Source organism: Podarcis erhardii (genome assembly GCF_964252035.2).
Source record: "Podarcis erhardii genome assembly, chromosome: 11".
Classification (NCBI taxonomy): Eukaryota; Metazoa; Chordata; class Lepidosauria; order Squamata; family Lacertidae; genus Podarcis; species Podarcis erhardii.
This window is the reverse complement of record NC_138501.1, coordinates 34,031,806-34,054,031: the sequence shown is the minus strand read 5'-3', so window position 1 is coordinate 34,054,031 and position 22,226 is coordinate 34,031,806. Positions and strand designations below refer to the sequence as shown.

The following is a 22,226-nucleotide window of genomic DNA, read 5'->3' as shown; positions in this document are numbered from 1 at the left end:
ATCATTGTAGGAAATATGACCAAAAGATGGAAGTTTTTCAAAGGGTGGTTTTTTTAGTGTGCAGCTAAACACAAAATGTAGAGCTGGGGGGAAATTATGGAGCTGGAAAGCTGATAATGTGCAGTTGGGAAAATAAGAAAGTTGACACATATATCTGTATATTAAACAATTAAATGACAGTCAGTGTCAGGGACAGCATGTTCACAAATTATATAAGAGTAGAATGTGTTCCTGCAGTTTCTTTTTGGTCAGAACCTCCTTCACCTTACATCCTTGTAAATACCCATAAAATGCTTTGGTATCTATTAGTTAGTGAACTAAGCTAGATTAATAAATGAAGCATTGCTGTGCGGTAGATAAGAACTGGTGACTTCTATGGAGAAAGCTTCAGTAATACTAGGTTTAAGGAAGGAGCAAAACATGCTGGGCAGCTGAGGTTGGTGGGGCAGTGCCCCATTTGCTCTTTGGATCAGCCCCCACTGCCCTGAAGACATCTGTGTAGACAGCATAGTATGTACCAGAATCTGGGAAGTAGAAGAAGAACCTCTAAAAGCTAAAACATCCTGCCTGAAATATATACTGCTATCTAATCTCTTAAAATTAGAGCCGTTTTGGTTCATCCAGATTCTGGAGCATTGATTTTGGACATCCAGTGTGGCCAAACTGTCTCCTAAAACAACTGACTGGGTTGATCTTTCCCCAACGAGAAAAATACCATCATAAAGCTGTTCACTGCAATCCACCGCTTCCTTTCAGGATCTGGGGCTCCTGCTGCTTGCTTTTCAGAGACATTAGAAAAGGTAACTAGAGCATCAGAGCTTTGAATGGATTTGGGGTCCGGCCCTGGTCTTTGCTCACATTTGGGTGATGATACTTTCCATGAAGTGTTTTTGGGGTTGGGGGTTGGGGAATAACTGCACCAGGGCCTTCCCCCAAACCACCACCCATTCCTCCTCCTAATATTGACTTTAAATTAGAATATTAGGAAAAAAATATCTGGATTTCCCCTAGCATAAGCCTGTTCAACTCCAGATTTATATTGACCAGATTACCAGCTATCTGAACCTGAAAGTTTTACATCAAGAAGCAAGTGTGAAAATCTTATACTTTAAAGACTGGCATTCATGGCATATGCTTCCTGGTGCCTAAAAAACGGAAGACTTTTTTGTGAATTAGTGAACACTGGTAAGATTATTGGGGTTTTCTAGCATTTTAAGCAACTTCAGAAAAGGAATGTGATTTAACAAGCGAATATCCCAGCCACATGCCACAAATAATTTAAATTAACACTTCCATTTATGGTCTCATATTTATTGAATATAACTATATCTGCTCTTCGGCTTGTTATTGTCAAGGGTGCCATACTGTGCTGTCATATCCTACTTAATCATGTTTCATCGCTAAGGGATCATTGTATGCATAAGTAGTAAGCATTAGCATGGAGAGCATAACTTCTGGGAATAGATATCAGCTTTTATTATGAGTTCATCACCTGACTCAGAGAGGGCAAAGCACTGCAGGTCAAAAATGCAAGTGCCAAAGAAACGTGAAGAGGGAGACTGTGTACAAGTGTCGATATGCTAATGCTAGAAGCCCCCGAGACAAGATTTATGAACTGGAGAGCTTGGTCTTAGAGGATGGCATTGATCTGGTAGGCATAATTGAAACCTGGTGTAACAGAGAGAACCAGTGGGACATGTGAGACACTGCCAGTGCACCTACATGGTCCTGGCCTTTCCTGTGCCCCACACCATCCCAGAAAGCATGAAATACACCACGGTTGGCAAGGCTGCAGCACAACACTGTACCATCTACTCCTGCTTGCTCCCTTTCGGTTCTCTTAGCGTGCTAGTTGTACCAGTTTCAAAGGATAGCTCTGCCATTTTGGAACTGGCCATCCATGTGGTGGAATTCTTCGGTGGGGATAATGTGAATTGATTAATTGGGTCGAAAGCCAGAAATTAAGAATATAGCAAACATTTTCAAACCAGTACGATTAAGGGGGTGAAACTTCAAGGTTATGAAGGGAACTGGTTGTCTTGCATGAGGGTATAGTTGAGTGACCAATCTCCTGAAAAGTTTTTGCATTCAATTCCCTAAGAAATCTGAATACATGGTTAAAATTAATTTTGGCCCATTAATTATATAGCTAGTTAATGAACTAAGCATACCGGTATGGCAAAGAAAGTCCTGTAGTTTTCTGAGTAAGGGGGAGAAATAAAAATAATTAAATGTTGTGCTTATCATCCTGGGATTTTAAAAATTCATTCCAATTGTATTCCTGCTTTTCTTTCTATAGTATGTGAAACTGTTTTTGATATACTGTTAATAAATATGAGATCTGTATATCTCTTGGGTCAAATACACCTTAATGTTATTGACCCAATCTTGACAGGACATGGCAACATCTCTATCTCCTGTACTCCTTCTGAGGTGAATCATTCAGTCTCTGAGATAGATTCCTGACCTTCAAAGTTTGGCTTAGTCTGTGTCCCTCTTGTTCCCCTAGTGGCTCACAATGTTGTCACAGCATGATGACGAACCAGTACAAATATTAAAGAGAGAGAAAATAGCTCAGAAAAACCCAAGCCAGTGGTAGAAGCAGCAAAAATTAAAAGCAAAATTTTATTCTCTCTTATTCTCTCCCCCCCCCCCTACAAAAAAGAAAAGTTGAGGAACAGGAATACATCAAAGTGGGGGAAACCTGTTTGCATGAAAAAGAAATTATGCTAGTGGTGGAAATATGCACTGATTTTTTTAGCCAAGATTCAGACTTCAGATATGTTCGTGTATAAGATACCATTGGACCCATGGCTTTTTCTTTAGACTATGCAGGTGGTTTCTTCAGACAGGAACATAAGGAATTGGCTTTATATATAGTGTTGACAGGAAGAATTTTGTTTTGGGGGGAAAGGAGTTTGCCAACTGTTAATGTAGAGGAGATTAAAAATGATGGAGATTGCCTCAATGGCCACATTGAATTGAGCAGATTTAAAGAGAAAGGGAAAAGACAAGATAAATTTGCAACAATTTGACAGCTGTTTATGGAATATAACAAAGATTTGGGCATAATTATATTGTGGTCTTACAATGTTTTGAAATCCGGTTTCAGGATGATGGTTAAATTATTTTCTGTTCTCAGATTAGAATATATAGATATTTGTCTCTTTTTTCCTCCTTTTCACTTTCACTAGTTCCATATAAATATAATGCAAGTGCAATGCAGTCATCTTGTAATTATAATTCTGCATGTATTCTACTTAAACTCATTTTTTTTTTAAAAAAAATAAATGCAATTATAAGCATTGTTTTTAATTTTAAAAATTGTGGTGGTGGTGGTAATAAATCCAGCAACAAAACCTGAGGCTTACCCCTCTTCCCTGTAATCTTTTTTTTCTGCTCAGGGATTGGTTCCTTTAATCCCCCTTTGTTTACAAATAAAATTTGGTTCTGTATTGATAAACGAAATGTTAGAAAGGGCAGTGGCGTAGCGTGGGTTGTCAGCACCCGGGGCAAGGCAAGTAATTTGCGCCCCCTAACCTGTGGATTTGCGCCCCCTAACCCGTGGATTTTAGCACTCGAGTCTCTTCCACTAGATTAGTTAAAGAAACCCTTACCCCCTAAGCACATGTATTGTTTGCAGTGAGAGAGAGTGAGTGAGCCAGGTAGGGGCAGAGAGCTGCGAGTGCGCCCCCCCCAGATGTTGCGCCCGGTGCAGCCGGCCCCCCCTGCACCCCCCACGCTACGCCACTGAGAAAGGGAAAGGTTAATTGCACCACTTTTATTTACTGTCCGAAAAATAGCTTCCCTTAGTCTTGGGGCAACTGATGAAATCCTAGGGTCTTAGTGGGGTTCACTCTGGGTCCAAACCACTGGAAGTAGCCAACTTCATACCTTCTTCACATTGTCATGACACTATTGTGGTATAGCGTGGACAAGGCCTAGTCACCATAGCAACCATTTCTCTGTCTTTCCCCTCAGTTCAGAATCTAGAGGGCCAGGCTGAAAAAATCTCTGTTCTCCATTGCAATTGGAAAGAGAGAGGCTGTTTATGAGCTGTAGATTTGAAACAATTCCATTCCATTGCTCTATGGGCCTTTGCTTCAGTACTCCTGAACGCAAACCGCACACACCCAAAACAAAATAATAATAATAATAATAATAATAATAATAATAACAACAACAACAACAACAACAACAACAACAACAACAACAACAACAACCTGGTGCAAAATTTAAAAAAACTCACACAGCTTGGTTTTTCAGTTTTAATCCCAATCTGTCTACAAGCAATATAATGATAGGTTAAATTAGTTACTTATAAAGCAACTACGTAATATATAGTATTTTAGAAATAATATATTCGCTGGTTGGTAACAGCCCCAGTGACATGAGATTTTTCTACAATCAAGCAGTATATAAATTTTATGAAATAAATATTTTATTTCCAGGGATAGAATCCTGTGTCTGTATATTCCTTTCTGTTTTATGGGTTAAAGCTGGTGGTGGTCAAATAACAATGCTGAAAAGGTAATGATTGGTATTAGAGCTCCCTCTATGGGGTTTATATGTAATTGCTTAGTAGCTTGTTTGTCAGTGTAGATGTGTTCTAGATATTAATATTTGCTATTCCGGTTATTATTAGCTAGTGTCATTAATTCTGAATGTCTTAAAAGTACTGCACATACGAAGAAAGATAACTGAGTTTCTTAGCCCTAACAATGTATGTTAAATCGATAACTTTGATAGCATAGAACACAGGTTGACTTTCATAGTGCTAATTGTAAGAGATTTATTTTGTGATTTTGGACTTTCACTTTAAGGTGTATTCAAGTAGGAAAAATTATGGATATATACCTTTAAAATGGTAGCCAATGGAGAAGTTGTTCTTGTAGTATCATGCACTAACTATGGGTTGCTGACTGAGCCAAAATGAGTAGGGCACCTTAGAGGAAATGAATAGGAATGCGGGTGAAATTTGATTCAGTACACATTTGAAGTTGAATTTATCAATTAGACACTTTCCAAAGCAATGTGAAAACCGAAACACATCCATCTTTCATCATTCGCACTTAACCGAATTCTGTGATGCAGTCCTCCAACCAATGTTTACAAAATTCATTATATTAGGAGAGGTTGCTTGCATAAATGTGTGCATTGGTCAAAACTGCAGACAAAAATGTGTTTACTATGAGAAATTCACACTAAAATACTGAAGAATTTCCATGAAGGCTTTTTATAACGAAATCGACAAATCACTGCAGAAATGTGGAGAACTGAATTTAAGAATGGGAAAATGTGAAACAGATCCTTCCAACCCTAGAAATGAATATGTGCAAATGCACATTCAGATTTTGGCTACTTGAGGGTGGCTACATCAGGAAATTGGAGCCAAACATATTAGCCCCATGGCTTCTATTGGCATCTGGACTTCTGGTAACTTAACTAGGGAACCCTAGGTTGGAAATGGCATCAGCCACATCTGAGACCATTTGTAAGTGATGTTTCTAAAAATCTTAAGCATTAAGAATTCTGGCTCACTCTGAAACACTATATTTCAAACCTAATTGGAATTACCCTGTGTCACATAGGAACAGACACGTGAGTGAATTCTTAACACTGTATTATCTGGCTTGGTGCTTGTGAAGGGTAGATCTTTTGCACACACAAAAGACAGTGATTTAGCCTCTTATTTGCTCTCAGGATCTTCACAAACACCTGTGATTTTGATACAGAATTGTTTAATGTTCAGAGCTTTGCTGCATATTTACTTTTTTTAAAAAATCACATTTCTTCATCTAGAAAAGTAACACAGAAGCATTAGAGCTCCACTTTATATAGGATAAAACATTGCTATCAGTGATACGACATCTTTAGAGAAGATCAAACCTATCCATTTTTAAGGAAATCAGCCCTGAGTGCTCACTGGAAGGACAGATCCTGAAGCTGAGGCTCCAAAATTTTGGCCACCTCATGAGAAGAGAAGACTCCCTGGAAAAGACCCTGATGTTGGGAAAGATTGAGGGCACAAGGAGAAGGGGACGACAGAGGATGAGATGGTTGGATAGTGTTCTCGAAGCTACCAACATGAGTTTGGCCAAACTGAGGGAGGCAGTGGAAGACAGGAGTGCCTGGCGTGCTCTGATCCATGGGGTCACAAAGAGTCGGACATGACTAAATGACTAAACAACAACAACAACAAATTAGTACAACAAAATTCTACTAAGCATTACAGTACTTATGATTGCTGTTGCTAGTTACTGTAGTGTCTTGTCACAGTGACAGTCAGATGTAAAAATCAATACACTGTAAAAAAAAAAAGGTCATTCATATGAGGTATAATAAATGATTACTGGTGGAAATCTTTTGAAGGCCTTTTTAAAAAAAAACAGAAAATTTTCAGTGCCATAAGTTCATTAGTAACAATAAACAAATACCAAGTTTGATCATTTCAGATTATTATTATTATACTAAATACAAGAAAAATTAACATGCTAAATTAGATCACTCTAGCACAGAAGTAACCAATGTGATGCCTTCCAGGTGTTTTGTTGGACTACAACTCCCATCATCCCTTACCATTGACCATAATGGATGCGGGTAATGGGACTTGTAGTCCAACGACATCTGAAGGGCACCACGTTCGCTACCCTTGCTCCATGGAATTTCCCAGTGCAAACTGAAAATTATTGAAAACATTTACAGAAAAAGTGTATTTCCCTAGGCCTTAATTTTTCAACATTTCTCATAAATTCCTAGTATTTTATAAATTATATTCTGTACCTATCATTCTTTTTGGGTAAAAGGCCCCAGCACTTTTAAAAGAGAAAACAAAAGACCTGCCTCTCTTGACCTCATGGTCCACTCTAACTGAAAACTTGGCATAAGAACTCTGAGAGGACTCTGCTGGCATTAAAAAGAGAGTTCTGAAACATCATGCAAAGGATGAATCTTTACAACCACCAGGGATGCTGAAGAACATCTTTGTACAAGTTATACCTCGAACAGGATATTTTGCCCTCATGAGTGTGATTTCAAAAGAAATCAATGAAGATAACAGCCATGCATTTGAGAACGGAAGTCAGCTGTAATCTAAGAAGAAGGGTTACAAAAATAGCACATTAACAGGGCATTGCAGCATTAGAGCAGCGAGTCAGCATCTGATCGTGTCTCTAGGGTTGTTGGTTGGAGTAAAAGGGTGAGAGGGTAGAGCCAAAGGAGAAATTGTGATCTTTAAAATCAGTAATTACTCTGAACTTGTGTGGCATCTGCTGCTATAAATAGTGTTTAATCCAAGGCTGGAATTACTTTTGACAGGAATCAGGAATTATAGTACTTAAGTTAAAGCTTTCCCCTGTTTAGTCCAGTTTTTATCTTTGTGCAGTACATTTTAAGGTACTGTATTTGACCAGGTTAAATAAAACATCAGGAAAAATGACATTTTATTCACACATTTGTTTTGCAAGTCCCTCAGAATTCATTGCTCACCCAGGGGTGATTGACTCTTTTTAGATTTAGGGACAGAACCTAAATCTTGTGGGAAAATTCGCACCATGCCTCTTATTCTCTCTCCCCCCCCCCCCCACCGTATGCGTTTTTCGTGGTATACTTGGTGCTACAAGCTGAGCTGGTCCTGTCTGCAATTTTTATTTCAGATCAGCATTACAAAATTATTGGTATGTTTTAAACAGATACGTATATAGTTTTAATTCTATCAATGTTTAATTGTATTTCAATGATGGATTTCTCTACGTTTTAGCAGTTCTTGTATTTATCTGTAAGCCACCTTGAGTCCCACCAGAGAAAAAGGTGAAGTATAAATACATAAATAATAATAACAACAACAACAATAATAGTATTATCATCTGTATTGTTAAATCATACACCTTAAAAGATGTCTATAGAATTACAAGGTTCGTATATAATTCTTCAAAAACAGACCGTTTTTAAAAACTGTCTAGAATGTCTAAACTGTGGAGACAGATAAATTATGGAAATAACATTTTCTGTTTGATTTTTTTTATATATTGTTGCAGCCCAGAAGATGGTGAGATTCATCCTGAGATCTGTAGACTATATATTCAGTTGCAGTGTTGCTTAGAAATGTATACGACAGAGATGTTAAAATCCATATGCCTACTAGGATCACTTCAGCTTCATCGAAAAGGTATTCACCTACATCATAAATGCTCTTGGTCTTGCTTCATTCACTTCAGTTGTCATTGGCTTTTGTCATGCAGCTTCATCTGTTATTCTCCAACCAGCCTGCCCATGGGATGTTGGAGCGCTTTATGCCTCATTCTGGACAACTGTGTCCGCGCCAACATGCATCTAAAATTCTTGAAAACTTAGCCTACACTGTTGATTTCAGTGGAATATGCACATGGATTAGTTGCTTCCATTGAAATAGAAAGAATCAATATATTGATCATAACCATAAGTCATTACAAGATAAAATTTAGATAAGTAGCAAAAAAAAGTTATTATAAAAACCATCTTCCATATTTATTAAGTATTTGTTTGTTTGTTACATTTAGATCCTGCCTTTCATCCTAAGAGCTCAAGGTCACCCCACCCTCACATCCTATTCCTTCTTCCTTATCTCCTCCATACGCATAGTTAAAATTTATAGTTTTGCAGGAATTTAGAACCAAAAATCCCATATCCAAGAACAACACTATTTCCATTGGCCCATAATCATTAAATGAGATGCAATGACTTACTTTTAGAACTGTAGTTCCTCTTTGGTTTTTCCACCTAAATAGACCTCGGGTGAACTGATTGGGAACCTATGGTCCTCTTGTTGTATTCCAGCTCCCATCAGCTCCAGCACACATGGCCAGTGCTTAGGAATGATAGGGGTTGTTTTCTCTGGATTGTTGTTTGCCTTGATTTATAGCTAAAGGGTGGGTTTTCCCTAGGAAAAGAGTGGGGCAAGGGGGAAACCTCTCATGCCCATGCTTTTTAGGCATGGGACAATCATGCCTATGGATGAGCCCTAATCCCCCTAGTCCAGAGGTTCTCAACCTGTGGGTCCCCAGATGTTGTTGGACTACAACTCCCACCATCCCTGAGCTCTGGCCTTGCTAGCTAGGGATGGTGGGAGTTGTAGTCCAACACCATCTGGGGACCCACAAGTTGAGAACTGCTGCGGCCTCGTCCCTTCGTCCTCTTCAAGTCTTTCATACTTATCAGTGGGCTGCACACTGAGCTTGCGTATGTCTGTCTGGCATAGATTGTGGTATGTTACAACATATCTAGCAGGTTGCATTTCATCAATATATTTCACAGCTGCTGCATCTTCTATGCCTAGCAGTGCTGCTTTTGGTGTAGCTCTGAATGCGTGGCCATATACCCAAACTGGCTCTATGTACAGTTTTCCAAGGAAAAGTCTACTGAGCTAGCCTAGTTGATGCCTGTTAGTTTTTATGAGAACCAGAAAGGGCTGAACAAATGTTAGCATTTGTGAATAAGTCTGGCCCAAGTCTAGTCTCTGCTGGAGGAGGGGAGAGGGGAAGACTGTGCTTATAGGTGTTTAGCAAAAGCAGGCTGTTCTGTTCAGCACTTTTGCTAACTTCATCTTCCTCATGGGTATAGAACAACTCTGCAGAATCAAAGCCTGGGGCTCTTTGTTGCTTTTTATATCTTTTGTAAAGTTCAGCTAGTTACCCAAGTTCAGACTACTCCTGGAGGGAGCTGACCTACAGGAGGAAAAGTAGGCTGCTTGTATAGTGGAAAAAATCTCAAGAACAAAAATAGCTGCTCCACAGAAATACATTGAGCTGTTTCTAATCCAGATGTGCCCTTCTCTTGCAATCACGATGCTTTCCTCCCACACACTAATTGGGCAGAAGACAACGCTGGGCACATCTACTGTGGAGCCATATAAGAAACGCATCTCCGCTCATCTGTTCCCTGTTAATTCATGCCAGTAAACAATACTAGGAAATGTGGGGACGTACTTTCCATCAATAGGACCTGTTCTTACAGCTGTCCTTATTTATAAAGCACATTTATATAAGCGGTGAATGCTTTTAATGCACAAATGCTGTTGGGTTTTTATAATATTTTCACAATAAGCCCTCATATCTGTAGTAGCTTGCTGCTCTAAATGCCCAGTCATAATTTGGGGAGCTGCTGCAGTGTCATGTGAGTTGGGAAGCCCCATCTGGTTCAAATATTTACTTCAACCATGAACTTGCTAGGTAGCTTTAGGCAAGGTAGCATTTCCTCAGCTTTCTTCTACCCTCTCCCCAATCTGTAGCATGGCAACAAAGATATATTTTTGCAGCATTGTTGTCAGGATTACTAAGGATACATTTGAAGTGTTTGGCACAGTCAGGAAAAGTGTTACATAACTGCAAATTTTATTAGAAAATATTCATAGGGAACAAAGGAAGGTAGCCTACACCAGGTCAGGTGGTTTTTCTTTTTAGCCCAGCGCAGTTAGACTGAAAAGTATCCAAAATGACAAAGCCAGACAGTGCTTAACTATGGGTTAACTATAGCCTCCAAGTAGGAATAGAGGTGAGTGGTCTTTATTTGGAAAATGTGGTGCAAATTGATCTCTGCAGGCTTCATCCATTCATCACCTGGGCCCATGTGAAAGAGGCCCTCACCACTCAAATTAGATTCATTGGCTAACATTGTGCAGTTGCAATAGTAGTAGTAGTATTTATTTATTTATTTATTTATTTATACATACATACATACATACATACATACATACATACATACCCTGCCCAGCCCAGAGTTTCCCCAGCCACTCTGGGCAGCTCCCAATCAAGTGTTAAAAACAATACAGCATTAAATTTAAAAAACTTCCCTAAACAGGGTTGCCTTCAAATGTCTTTTAAAAATAAGGTAGTGGCGAAGTAAATTTTCTTCACTACTGTTGCCACCACAGAGCAGACCCTAAAGTGGTTTCTAACTAAAGCTGGAATGAAATATTTTTTTTCTAGCTTTTTCCAGTATTTTTAAGGGGTGAAGCAAAACACCCCTTCCAGTGTTGATTCAGTCTTTTCGGAGCAGGTAAAATTATTTCATAGGGAAGTCTCACCCTTCAAATAACAGGTAGCTGAGGGTGGTTCCTTTCCCTTTTAGCTGTTTCAAGGTGCAGCTTGATTGACCACAGCCATCCAGTAATATCCATGGGGACAGAACTTCCCTGGGAATGATGCAACATTATGATGTAGCATTGCTCTCTGGAACATTCTTGTGGACAAAAGATGGCTTCCCCCATGGACATCTAGTCAGGGTGATTGAATCCTAATAAAGCACAGCTACAGGGTTCTATATTTTCAGGAATTCTTCCTTGCTACCTTTTAGACAGCAACTTAATATATGGAAAGGTTTCTTTAGTTGAAATATGGCTAGGAAAAGTTGTTATTCAAATATTTTTTCACTTAGGCTTAATATTTCTATAACTAATCTAATTTTTAAGTAAGTTGCTGAGTACCACACAGATGTGATTGCAGAAGTGTTGAGTGCATCTATTGGATGGTGCATTAAAAATCTCAAGTCCAAACCCGCCCTACAGCCTGCCATTTTATCTACAGTTCTTTTTTAGAGCTGAGCACTTTCCCCACTAAAAAAAAATTAGCCATGAAGCATAGAGACCCTTAGAATTGTTAAAACAACCGGAATAACTCTTAAGGAACTGCTTTTTTCACCCACTGCTATTCTTCTTTTCTTCATATATTTTCTATTGCAAACATAGCACGAAAAGCGGGTGAGGAAAGAAACAAAGTAAACACCCATTAACAATAAAATAATCCATTGAGAAAGATCAAAATAATCTCAGCAATCCTAATTTAAATAAACACACTAATATAAACAGTCCATATGTTCTAATATGAATCCAAGCGAGACTGACGATTTTAAAATAGACGCTGAAATGTAGAAAGGGCAGTAAGAACTTCAAACCACTGAGTAATGGATGGTGGGTGTTTGTCCTTTCAGCCTTGAGCTATAAGTCTCTTTGCAGTCATAAAGACTCACAGGATCCACTTTTGTTATACCCTTACGCTCCATCTAAAACTATTTTATTTCCATGTGTGAATTTGTTGTATTTCTATATCACCTTTCTGCCAAGAGATCAAGGTGATTTACATATTTTAAAATACCAAAGCAAGCATGTCATCAGAGTTTTCTGAGATCCTTTAAGTGGCCCTTTTAGGAGCTGACAGCCTCCCTTTAATATTTATTGTCTACTTTTATTTCTCAAAGGAAACCAACAGCAGGCAAGGGGGGAGGGGAACAGGTCAGTGGAACAATATCAGAACCGCGGTTTGAACAATAAATTAAAAATAATTCCACAGTTATACCAAATGAACATCAAAACAGTGCCACAAATTCAAAATGCCTATGGAAATTCAGGATGACATGCATTAAATGGCAATTCAGTTCAGGAATAACATAGTTTAAAATCCAAAAACATAGCCTCCTCTGAGTGGGGCTATTTCTTTGTACCAAGGTAATGCCAGTACACATATCCAGTAAACGCAGTAACCTGTCTTGCAAAGCCTAAAATGGATTGGGCTACTGTCAGGAATGCAGCCCAGGATTGGAGGAGGAGTGCACAGAAACCTAGGCAATGCTACCAGTTATCAAAATACAGTATAATTTCATTTCTTCAAAAGCTGTCAGTCATGCAACACATTCACACCTGCTCTGCAGTGATACAGTTACCAAGATATTTGCTCTAACTAGATGGCCAGTCTAGAAGCACAGAGAGATGTATGAAGTGGGTGCCTATTATTATTATTATTAATACTAATAATAATAAATCCAGAGGTCTCAGCTTACCAATGTAACTTCATATGTTGTTTGGGGTGCTGCAGAGGTCTTCAACCAAAAGTGGCTCTGGGCCCAAAAGTGGCTCTGGGCCCAAATTTCCTATATGGTGCTTAATCTGTTGCTACTTGACTAGTGAACTGATGTGCTGAATGCAGATATCTTTAGAATTGCAAGGAGTTCTCTCAATATATGACCTAAGGTCATAATCTCTGACCTCTAGAGGGCAAATGGGCATAGCTGTCCAGAAACCTTACGCTCTTCTTCCAAGGGCTGCTCTCAGTAAACAATGTCCTGCTTATCTGTTCAGCAAGCTGTTTTTTCTCTGTGGCATGCTCACACTCTAAGCATTTCGTAATTCATCTCATCCCTACAATAAATTCTTAATCACAATGTAATTGATTATATTAACAATAATAATATTATAAAGGTATATGAATATTTGCAAAATCTATAGCCACATTTGGCAAAATAATATCTGACTTACTGCGTTGTGGGACAGCATTGTCTAGATAAGTCCTTAGGCATGTCTTCCACAATCCTTGAAAAAATTGGTTGGCCTAACAGTTAGATACAAGTCTGACTACTGCCACATCCTGAAACCTCTTCCCTGTGTGTACTTCATAAAAAGAAGCAGAGAGAAGACTAATGTGAAAATTAATCCTAACCATCTACAGGTGAACCAATGACCAGGAAAATCTTGAGAACTGTCTGGCAGCTTATTACAGATAGGTAGCCGTGTTGGTCTGCCATAGTCAAAACAAAACAAATTCCTTCCAGTAGCACCTTAAAGACCAACTAAGTCAGTTCTTGGTATGAGCTTTCGTGTGCATGCACACTTCTTCAGATACACTGAAACAGAAGTTTCCAGACCCTTCTACACCTTCTCACTATATAGAAGGGTCTGGAAACTTCTGTTTCAGTGTTATCTGAAGAAGTGTGCATGCACACGAAAGCTCATACCAAGAACTGACTTAGTTGGTCTTTAAGGTGCTACTGGAAGGAATTTGTTTTGTTTTGACTATGGCAGCTTATTGTTAGCCATGCCTCATGACAAATTTGGGAATTTACAAGGTGTTGGCCTTCTGTGCACAGATGCCACTTCAGAGTTACCCTTTGTCTGGGGCTGAGCTGCTGCACTGGAAAATGTGGAACGACTTCCTGGAGGCAATCAAGTGCTTCTCATGTGGAAATTGCTGAATGCCAGAGTTTATTACTTTGTCCTCATTGTGAGTGTGCAACTAGCACTTGTGCTGTCTAAAAGAATTCATTATTTTGCAACAGTGCACTCAGTTGTCTCTTATATTCAAACAAATTTTTGATTTAATTCAATTAGAAGAGATCCTGAGCAAGGAACCCTCTAAACTATTAAAGGCTCCCTTTTGCTTTATTTTTTACATTTGTGTAGCTGGCCCATCACTTTCCACCTTACCCTTTTGACTCAGACCACTTGTGTTAGCCTGAGTGAGTTACCTTGTGTGTTAAATGAATTATTTCCAAAGCATGGCATTTTACCTAAAGGAGGCCCAAAAAATCAGTGTGAGACATGCTCTAAGGAATTCATATAATCAAAGAGGTAGTTTAAAACATGAAACATCTGTGACTCTGCTACAGTGCTTCCCTGATGGAAATTCAAAATGATATCGAAATGGTGCACTGAGGACACTCCAAAATAAAACCAGTGCTGCACGGCCTTTGCCAGACCCAGTTCAGAAACCTCCCAAACTGAAACTCATTGCACATTCAAAACAAAATAAAAAAATTCCTTCCAGTAGCACCTTAAAGACCAACTAAGTTAGTTCTTGGTATGAGCTTTCGTGTGCATGCACACTTCTTCAGATACACTGAAACAGAAGGGTGGTGGGAATGGGTGATTGGCAGATAGCTGTGATGAGCCTGTTGACGACTCTTAACGACTGCAATAGGTCTTACAGGAAAAAGCAAGGGGTGAGAAGGTGAAAAATGGCTTTGTCATGTATAATGAGATAAGAATCCAATGTCTTTATTCAGACCAGGTCTCTCCATGGTTTTAAGTTTGGCAATAAGTTGCAATTCAGCAGCTTCTCTTTCCAGTCTATTTCTGAAATTCCTTTGTAATAGAACAAACTTAAAACTTACCAAACTTAAAACTGCAGTCGTTAAGAGTCGTCAACAGGCTCGTCACAGCTATCTGCCAATCACCCATTCCCACCACCCTTCTGAGTAATACCCCTCCCCACCTTCTCACTATATAGAAGGGTCTGGTGACTTCTGTTTCAGTGTATCTGAAGAAGTGTGCATGCACATGAAAGCTCATACCAAGAACTAACTTAGTTGGTCTTTAAGGTGCTACTGGAAGGAATTTTTTTTATTTTTTTATTTTTTTATTTTTTTATTTTACTACTATTTTTTTATTTTACTACTATTTTACTTATTTTACTACCTATCTGTAACTGGAATCATTGCACATTCGTTGTTTAGCATTTTGTGTGCAACATATAGCGAAACATCTTAGACCATAACAGTTTTTGATAGTTAATATTTTAACTTTCCAGGGTTAAAATATTAAACTAGGGTGTGTTTCTTGCCTAATTTTGAGCTAAGTAAGCATAAAAGGAATAAATTGGTTAAATAATGTGTTCTGGTTCCCTAACTCTTAATTTCAAAATGTACAAGTGCTATAAGAAACAAAAATTAAGTTGGAAGGGAGATCTTTAGATGTGCTGAGGAGGAGATGTTGAAATGTACTCATCTGTTTTCATAGAGAGAAATGAGGACCCTGAAAATGACTTTCAATGTTGTGGTGACTAAAATTGGTGTAGATGTTCCAAAATGCTCCAAGTTTATTCTGAACTGCTGTGTTTTATTTAATTTTTGTTTTTTATGTACTATATTTTATTGTATTTATTTTATGTTAGAAACTACCCCAAGTTCACTGTGTGATGAGTCGCAGTCTAGAAATCATATATATACATAGTAAGAGATTTCATAGCAGAAATATCAATAATGACTCAAAAGGTTTGTAGAGTGCTGTACAGCAATTGCATTTAATTATGTCTGACAGATAAATTAGTTAAGGAGATCATTACAAAATGCTTTGTGATAAGAATGGGGCTGCGTGAGGGAAGAGGCATCATTGACAAATAATTTCATGCTATAAATAGAGTTCATAAGCAAAGATAGCCTTGGAAATGTGTGCATTACAATAGGCGGTGGAACCATAGAAACAAGAGGGGTGGCTGAAGAGAAGCTGGACTTCTTTGGGAAGAGTAATAGAATAGAAATTTAATAAATAAGAATTAATAATAAAGTTACCAGGCTGCATACCTCACTAGTTGTTCACTTTCCTTTACTTAATAGAAGGGGAATGAACTCTGCAGAATATGTAAACCCACGCAAAAATTCATTATTTATATAGGTCACACAGAATTGAACTTTCCATAGTACAGAATTTTTTATTTTTTATTTTGTTAGTTCATAGTATACATAGCACTCAAGTCCAGCAATTATTTCAAGAATGAGAGATGCTGGGTGTGGGGAAATGTGGTTATGAGGGTTTTTTGTAATTATAGTTTGTTTTGTTTTTGACCATTTGAAAGGGATAGAGACTTGTGCAGCACCCAAGATCATAGACAGTAAAGTAGAGGAGAGTTCAGAAGTCCCTATTTTAGAAGACACATCATCTTCACCAACAGACATTCAACAACATTTATGGCAGGTTTCCACGGATATTGAAAATACTGAAAGGTATGTTTTCTATTTATTATTCCTAATTTGATCCCATTAAACAGTGAGGCATGTGTGGAAGTAGACCTTTGTTTCCACATCCCTTCATGGAACTTCACAAAAAGCTTGCTGGAATAAAAATTGCCTCTGAATGAGCAGTCATACTCCTTCTTAATGGAAGAACATACTTGAATAAAATTGGAGACTTACAGTGGTCTTTTTTATTATAACTCCATCACTTGTCCATTAGACATCTGCAAAAATTATTCAGTCCAACATTCTGATTTTTATTTTATTTTTATCCTTTTTGTTCAGACATAGTACTATTCTTGGAATCCTGAAAAGCAGAAGTAGCTTTTATCTAAGCTTAAGCAATGTCTGTTCTATTTGAACAGTTCTGTGCTTCATTTCTACAGGGATATGAGAGAAATGAAAAACCTTTTAAGCAAACTCAGGGAGACTATGCCTTTGCCACTGAAAAATCAAGGTAAGCCTTTCTTTTCTGCATCTGATAATTGGATGGTTAAGTGATCAGACTTGGTTTCTTCTGGTAATTCTTCTGTGTATCTGAAGAAGTGTGCATGCACACGAAAGCTCATACCAAGAACTAACTTAGTTGGTCTTTAAGGTGCTACTGGAAGGAATTTTTTTATTTTGTTTTGACTATGGCAGACCAACACGGCTACCTATCTGTAACTCTTCTGGTAATGTTAAACAAACTCCTAATATTCTAAATAGAGAAAAGGTTTGACAATGTAACGTTCCTCTAAATTATTAAAAAAAAATTATAGAAGTGTGGCTTAGCTTCTTAGCCTTTACCCCAGTTGAAATAAAGTTTGCACTCATATACATCCCTTTATTCTTATCTCTTTCTTTCGATTCATAATTTCCCTCTATGGTCTCCCTACTGTTGAAATTTAAATTGCATGCCAAGGAAGATTGGAAAATGTTTGTGGATTATTTAAAAACTCAGTGTAAACATGTTAAGATGCAAATAGGATTTGAGTGAGAGCAGCAGTGGAAACGACAGTGGAATTTAGTTGTTGTTGCTTGTTTGTTTGTTTTTGTTATTTTGTAGAAGCAAAGGCATGGAGTAACTATAATATGCAGCACAAATTGAAATTTTGGGGGAACCATGGAGGGAGAGAGGGAAAGTCCTAGGTTGACTGATTTATTGTAAAACCCAAAATGTTGTTTAATTATTATTATTATTTTAATATCTATACAGTAAATAAAATTAATAAACCACCCTAAGACCTCTGCCTATATGGCGGTATAAATTCAATAAATAAATGAAAAAAAAATGAAAAAGAAAAAGGGCGAGGTTTAGGTTAGCAACGTTAGAAGAAACTGTGGTGTGACTTGAGGGACCTATGGGAGAAGCAGAACCCTCTTGGAATACTGATGCTCTCAACTTCTCCATAGCAGGTTCAGGTTGTATATATGGGTAAATAAAGCACGCAAAAATAAAAAAAGAAGTTTAAGTTGCATGCTTCTCTAATCTGCTATTTTGCTCTCTCATGTTAGTTTGTAAACTTGATGGCACTATATGAATAATATTGTTAGTGACGTCGCAGTCAGACCTTGCCTGGTACCCATAGATCAGAACATGCAACTCTGGTCTTATGTCTCAATTCGAAGTGGTAGTTTTGGTCTCTAAAATCCTAATTGGGCCGGGGTTATCTTAGGGACTGCTTCTCCTGTATAGATGATGATCGGATTTATTTTCGTTTCATGTATTTGTAAGCTTCTTTGGGTACAAAAGTAAAAGTATGGGGTAGAAATAAATAATTATTAACTAGGTAATCATTAGCAACTTAAGGAATTAAGAGCTGGACAATGCTGAATTATGAAGGGGCATAATGTTCAATTAGCTGTGCCTAGAGGAGTTACTTCTCTACTAAAACATAATAAAAATGATGGAGAATAAATTCAAATATTTCTGTGGAGTTTAAATGGAGGTTGCCAACAAAACTCACATTAAAGTTCAGTATGATAGCCCTCATTGCTATCTGCCATTCATGTAATCTCCCATTCATCTGGGTCCTTTTTCACACCTTATAAAATGAATTTAAGCACTGGTTTCAGAATAAATTTGAAGATTTTCCATCCCTGAGACAATTTCAAATTATACATTTTTCTTCATGGAGGAATACTTGCAGTGAGCTGTTGAAGCTCATGTATGTACAGGGCTGGCCCAAGCCATTTCAGTGCCAGAGGCAAAACCCCTAAACGGTGTTCCTGTCTCCCGCCATTTAGCAGTGTTTAAGAACATAATGGGACGCGGGTGGCGCTGTGGGTTAAACCACAGAGCCTAGGACTTGCCGATCAGAAGGTCAGCGGTTCGAATCCCCGCGACAGGGTGAGCTCCCGTTGCTCGGTCCCAGCTCCTGCCCACCTAGCAGTTCAAAAGCACCTCAAAGTGCAAGTAGATAAATAGGTACCGCTCTGGCGGGAAGATAAACGGCATTTCCGTGCGCTGCTCTGGTTTGACAGAAGTGGCTTAGTCATGCTGGCCACATGACCCGGAAGCTGTACGCCACCTCTCTTGGCCAATAAAGCGAGATGAGCGCCGCAACCCCAGTCGATCACAACTGGACCTAATGGTCAGGGATCCTTTTACCTTTACCTTTAAGAACATAAGAGCCTGCTGGATCAGGCCAATGGCCCATCTAATCTAGCATACTGTTATTACAGTAGTCAACCAGTTACCTATGGGATGCCCACAAGTAGGACCTAAATGCAATAGGGCTCTTCCTACCTGTGATTCCTAGCGACCGTATTCAGAGACATAACACCTCCAACCATGGAGCAGGAACACAGCCATCATGGCTAGTAGCCATTGAGAGCCTTATCCTCCGTGAATTTATCATATCCTCTTTTAAAAGCTATTCAAGTTAGTGGCCATCGCTGCCTCTTGTGGAAGTGAATTCCATAGTTTCACCGGGTGTTGCTTAAAAGACGTACAGTCATACCTCGGAAGTCGAACACCAGTGTGGTGTGGTTAAAAGTGGTAGTCTCGTAATCTGGGTAACCAGGTTCGCGTCTCCGCTCCTCCACATGCAGCTTCTGGGTGACCTTGCGCCAGTCACACTTCTTTGAAGTCTCTCAGCCCCACTTACCTCACAGAGTGTTTGTTGTGGGAGAGGAAGGGAAAGGAGATTGTTAGCCGCTTTGAGACTCTTTAGGGGAGTGAGAAAGCGGAATATCAAATCCAAACTCTTCTTCTTCGGCTCCCGAACTCAGCAAACCCGGAAGTGAGTGTTCTGGTTTGCGAACGTTCTTTGGAACCCGAACATCTGTTGTGGCTTCCAACTGGCTGCAGTAGCTTCTGTTCTGCTTCCAAGGTACCACTGTATTTTCTTTTGTCCTGAATCTTCCAATGTCCTGCTTCGTGTAGTGTATCTGAGTTTTATCATTATAAGAGAGGGAGAATTTTTTTTATTACAGTTCAGCAGGAGATTCTCCCATGCAGAGCCATTAAAATTCCTGCATAGCTTCCATTCTTTTCAATGAAACTTGTGCAGGAGAACTTCGCAGATGATTGAGCCTCATGATTTCTATCTGTTTGAATCCCACTCTACCAGTCCTACTGGCAACCAGGATCCATCATTTGAAGCAGCTGCTTCATCTTACCTCATTGTAAAGTAAAGCAGTGGTTATGGTAACTCAGAAGCCCACATTTACTTGGTGCGGTGACCCATCATTTTATTGTCACATGAATTTTGGACTTTACATCTTTGGCAGTTGTTGGTTCCATGCATTTTAACTGCGGGTTTGCCTGTTTTATGACTGCTACTTGAGGCATTCAAGCCAAAATTTACATAACCCCGCTATTAGTATGGAATTTGATGAACGATGACATGTCCTGGTGCATTAGAGGCGAGCTGTAATAGGCACTCAAAACAACTTCCAGTATAAATCCCTCACCAGATCTGCCGCAGCTATCAGAGCAGTTCCCAAGTGCTAAGACGTAAGACTGAAGCTTTTCTGATATTTGGTTACAAGTGTCAACATGATGTTATAATAAACCAACAAATCAAACAGTGGTAAGAAGTATTCATCATGCCAGTTCATCATGAAAAACAATTATCTAGGGTTTCTTTACAAATCCCCCCCCCTTGCAGATCGTGACCCACAGGTTGCAAAACTCTGAAGAAACACACAGAAAACGTGTCCTTCAGAATATATGCTTTGCTGCTGCTCAGCTTAATTCTATCTTTTGTTTTTTTTTTAAATCGCAGATGACAGCAGCCTCCTAAACTTGACTTCAACTCCTTATCCATTAGTGCGAAGACGGAAGCGGAGGTTCTTCGGATTGTGCTGTCTTGTCTCGAGCTAGATGATCCAGTACAGAAATGCACAGATGACCACAGCCAATACAATTTGACCTTTAGCAGGATAAACCTTAATGCTCTAAGTGGTAGTGTGTGTTTTCTACACGACTAATTATTTCTTCCCTCCTTTTCAAGAGTTTTACACTTTGTTGCTGATAAGAACCAAATCAGGAAACCGATTTAACATTATGAAGAATATTTTTAACTTTTTTTAATGGCATACTGCATGCCTGATTTAAACCATTCTGTGATTAGATGCAAATATTATAATTATGAAATAAAACATTCAGATTTTTTTATTTCGTGTACAAACCACCACAGCCAATTGTGTACAGTACAATAGTAGGACTGTAGCTCTTGCTAGTATGATGTTAAACTATTTGAACATATTCTATTAAGCAATCCTAATCCATAGAAAACTATTTAGAACAGCAAAACTGTGCTTAAGTTCTAAAAAGCTAAAATAAAAAGAGCCAATATCATAAGAGAACTTGCACAAACTCTCCTATTGCTTTTTATGCTCTCATTCATATTTAGTCTTCCACTCTATATCTCAACTTATACAAGAGCTTCATAATACAGTATCTTAATTTCTATTACACAAGCAACATAACATCGATATGTTGATCCTGTAAATATGAGATAGTTATATCTACATATGTACAATGCATAGAAATAGCTAATTTACTTTTTAAACCCCCCACAAATGTATCTATTTCAGCTTTGGGAAGAAAGGCTAAAAATTTAAAAGATGGTGTAGGAAACTATAAAATCCACAGATGTAAAGCAAATTATCCTATTTTGTCTCCATTAAAGGTTGAAGCATGGTGTCTGAACATCAATTTAGTGTTACTGCTTTTAGGGCATGCCAGAAGTAGCTCTAACTGTAAAATATTAAACATTTTACATTGTTAATAAATATTTTTTAGTTAAACTAAAACATGTCTTTTGGGTAATAATTTTACGGCTAAATACCATGTATGGTTGCCTCTACCCATCTTGCCTGCTTTGTTTAGAAGAATTTGAATCATTGGTCTCATTCACATGTAATACTAAACCATGGCTTACCACTATGGCACAAGTTAGAATGAGTCTGACCAAAGCCTTAGACTTGCAAATTCCATGTTCCCACATGGTTGGGGTAAGGATTTCTGCCATGTTTACTTTCAGTTTCCATAAATCCTGCCCTATTGTTATGTACAAACTGGGGTGTGTTTGTGGTCTAAAATAAACTCTTGTAAGTTTCAAAAGCAGCAAATTCAACCCATAGATTATGAAGCTGGTTTCTCAGTTTGTTTAAAAAGACCATCTCTGGAGCATGAATAAACCAGGACTCATCGAAACTAAAAATAAGTGTGGCAGAAGTCCTTCTCCTGGCCAAGATGGAGG

The 22,226-nt window shown here is 38.5% G+C and overlaps 1 protein-coding gene across 2 annotated transcripts in view; it reads left to right on the top strand.

The window, feature by feature from the left end:
- RGS7BP (regulator of G protein signaling 7 binding protein) overlaps positions 1-21,777 on the top strand; it is a 52,972-nt gene extending 31,195 nt beyond the window's left edge. For both annotated transcript variants that reach the window (XM_081880800.1, XM_081880801.1), the window contains 4 exons: positions 8,037-8,167; positions 16,374-16,521; positions 16,917-16,987; positions 20,745-21,777. In XM_081880800.1, coding sequence (XP_081736926.1) covers positions 8,037-8,167; positions 16,374-16,521; positions 16,917-16,987; positions 20,745-20,842 — 448 coding nt within the window. In that variant the 3' untranslated portion in view covers positions 20,843-21,777. The remainder of the gene's footprint in view (positions 1-8,036; positions 8,168-16,373; positions 16,522-16,916; positions 16,988-20,744) is intronic.
- Positions 21,778-22,226: the final 449 nt, after the last annotated feature.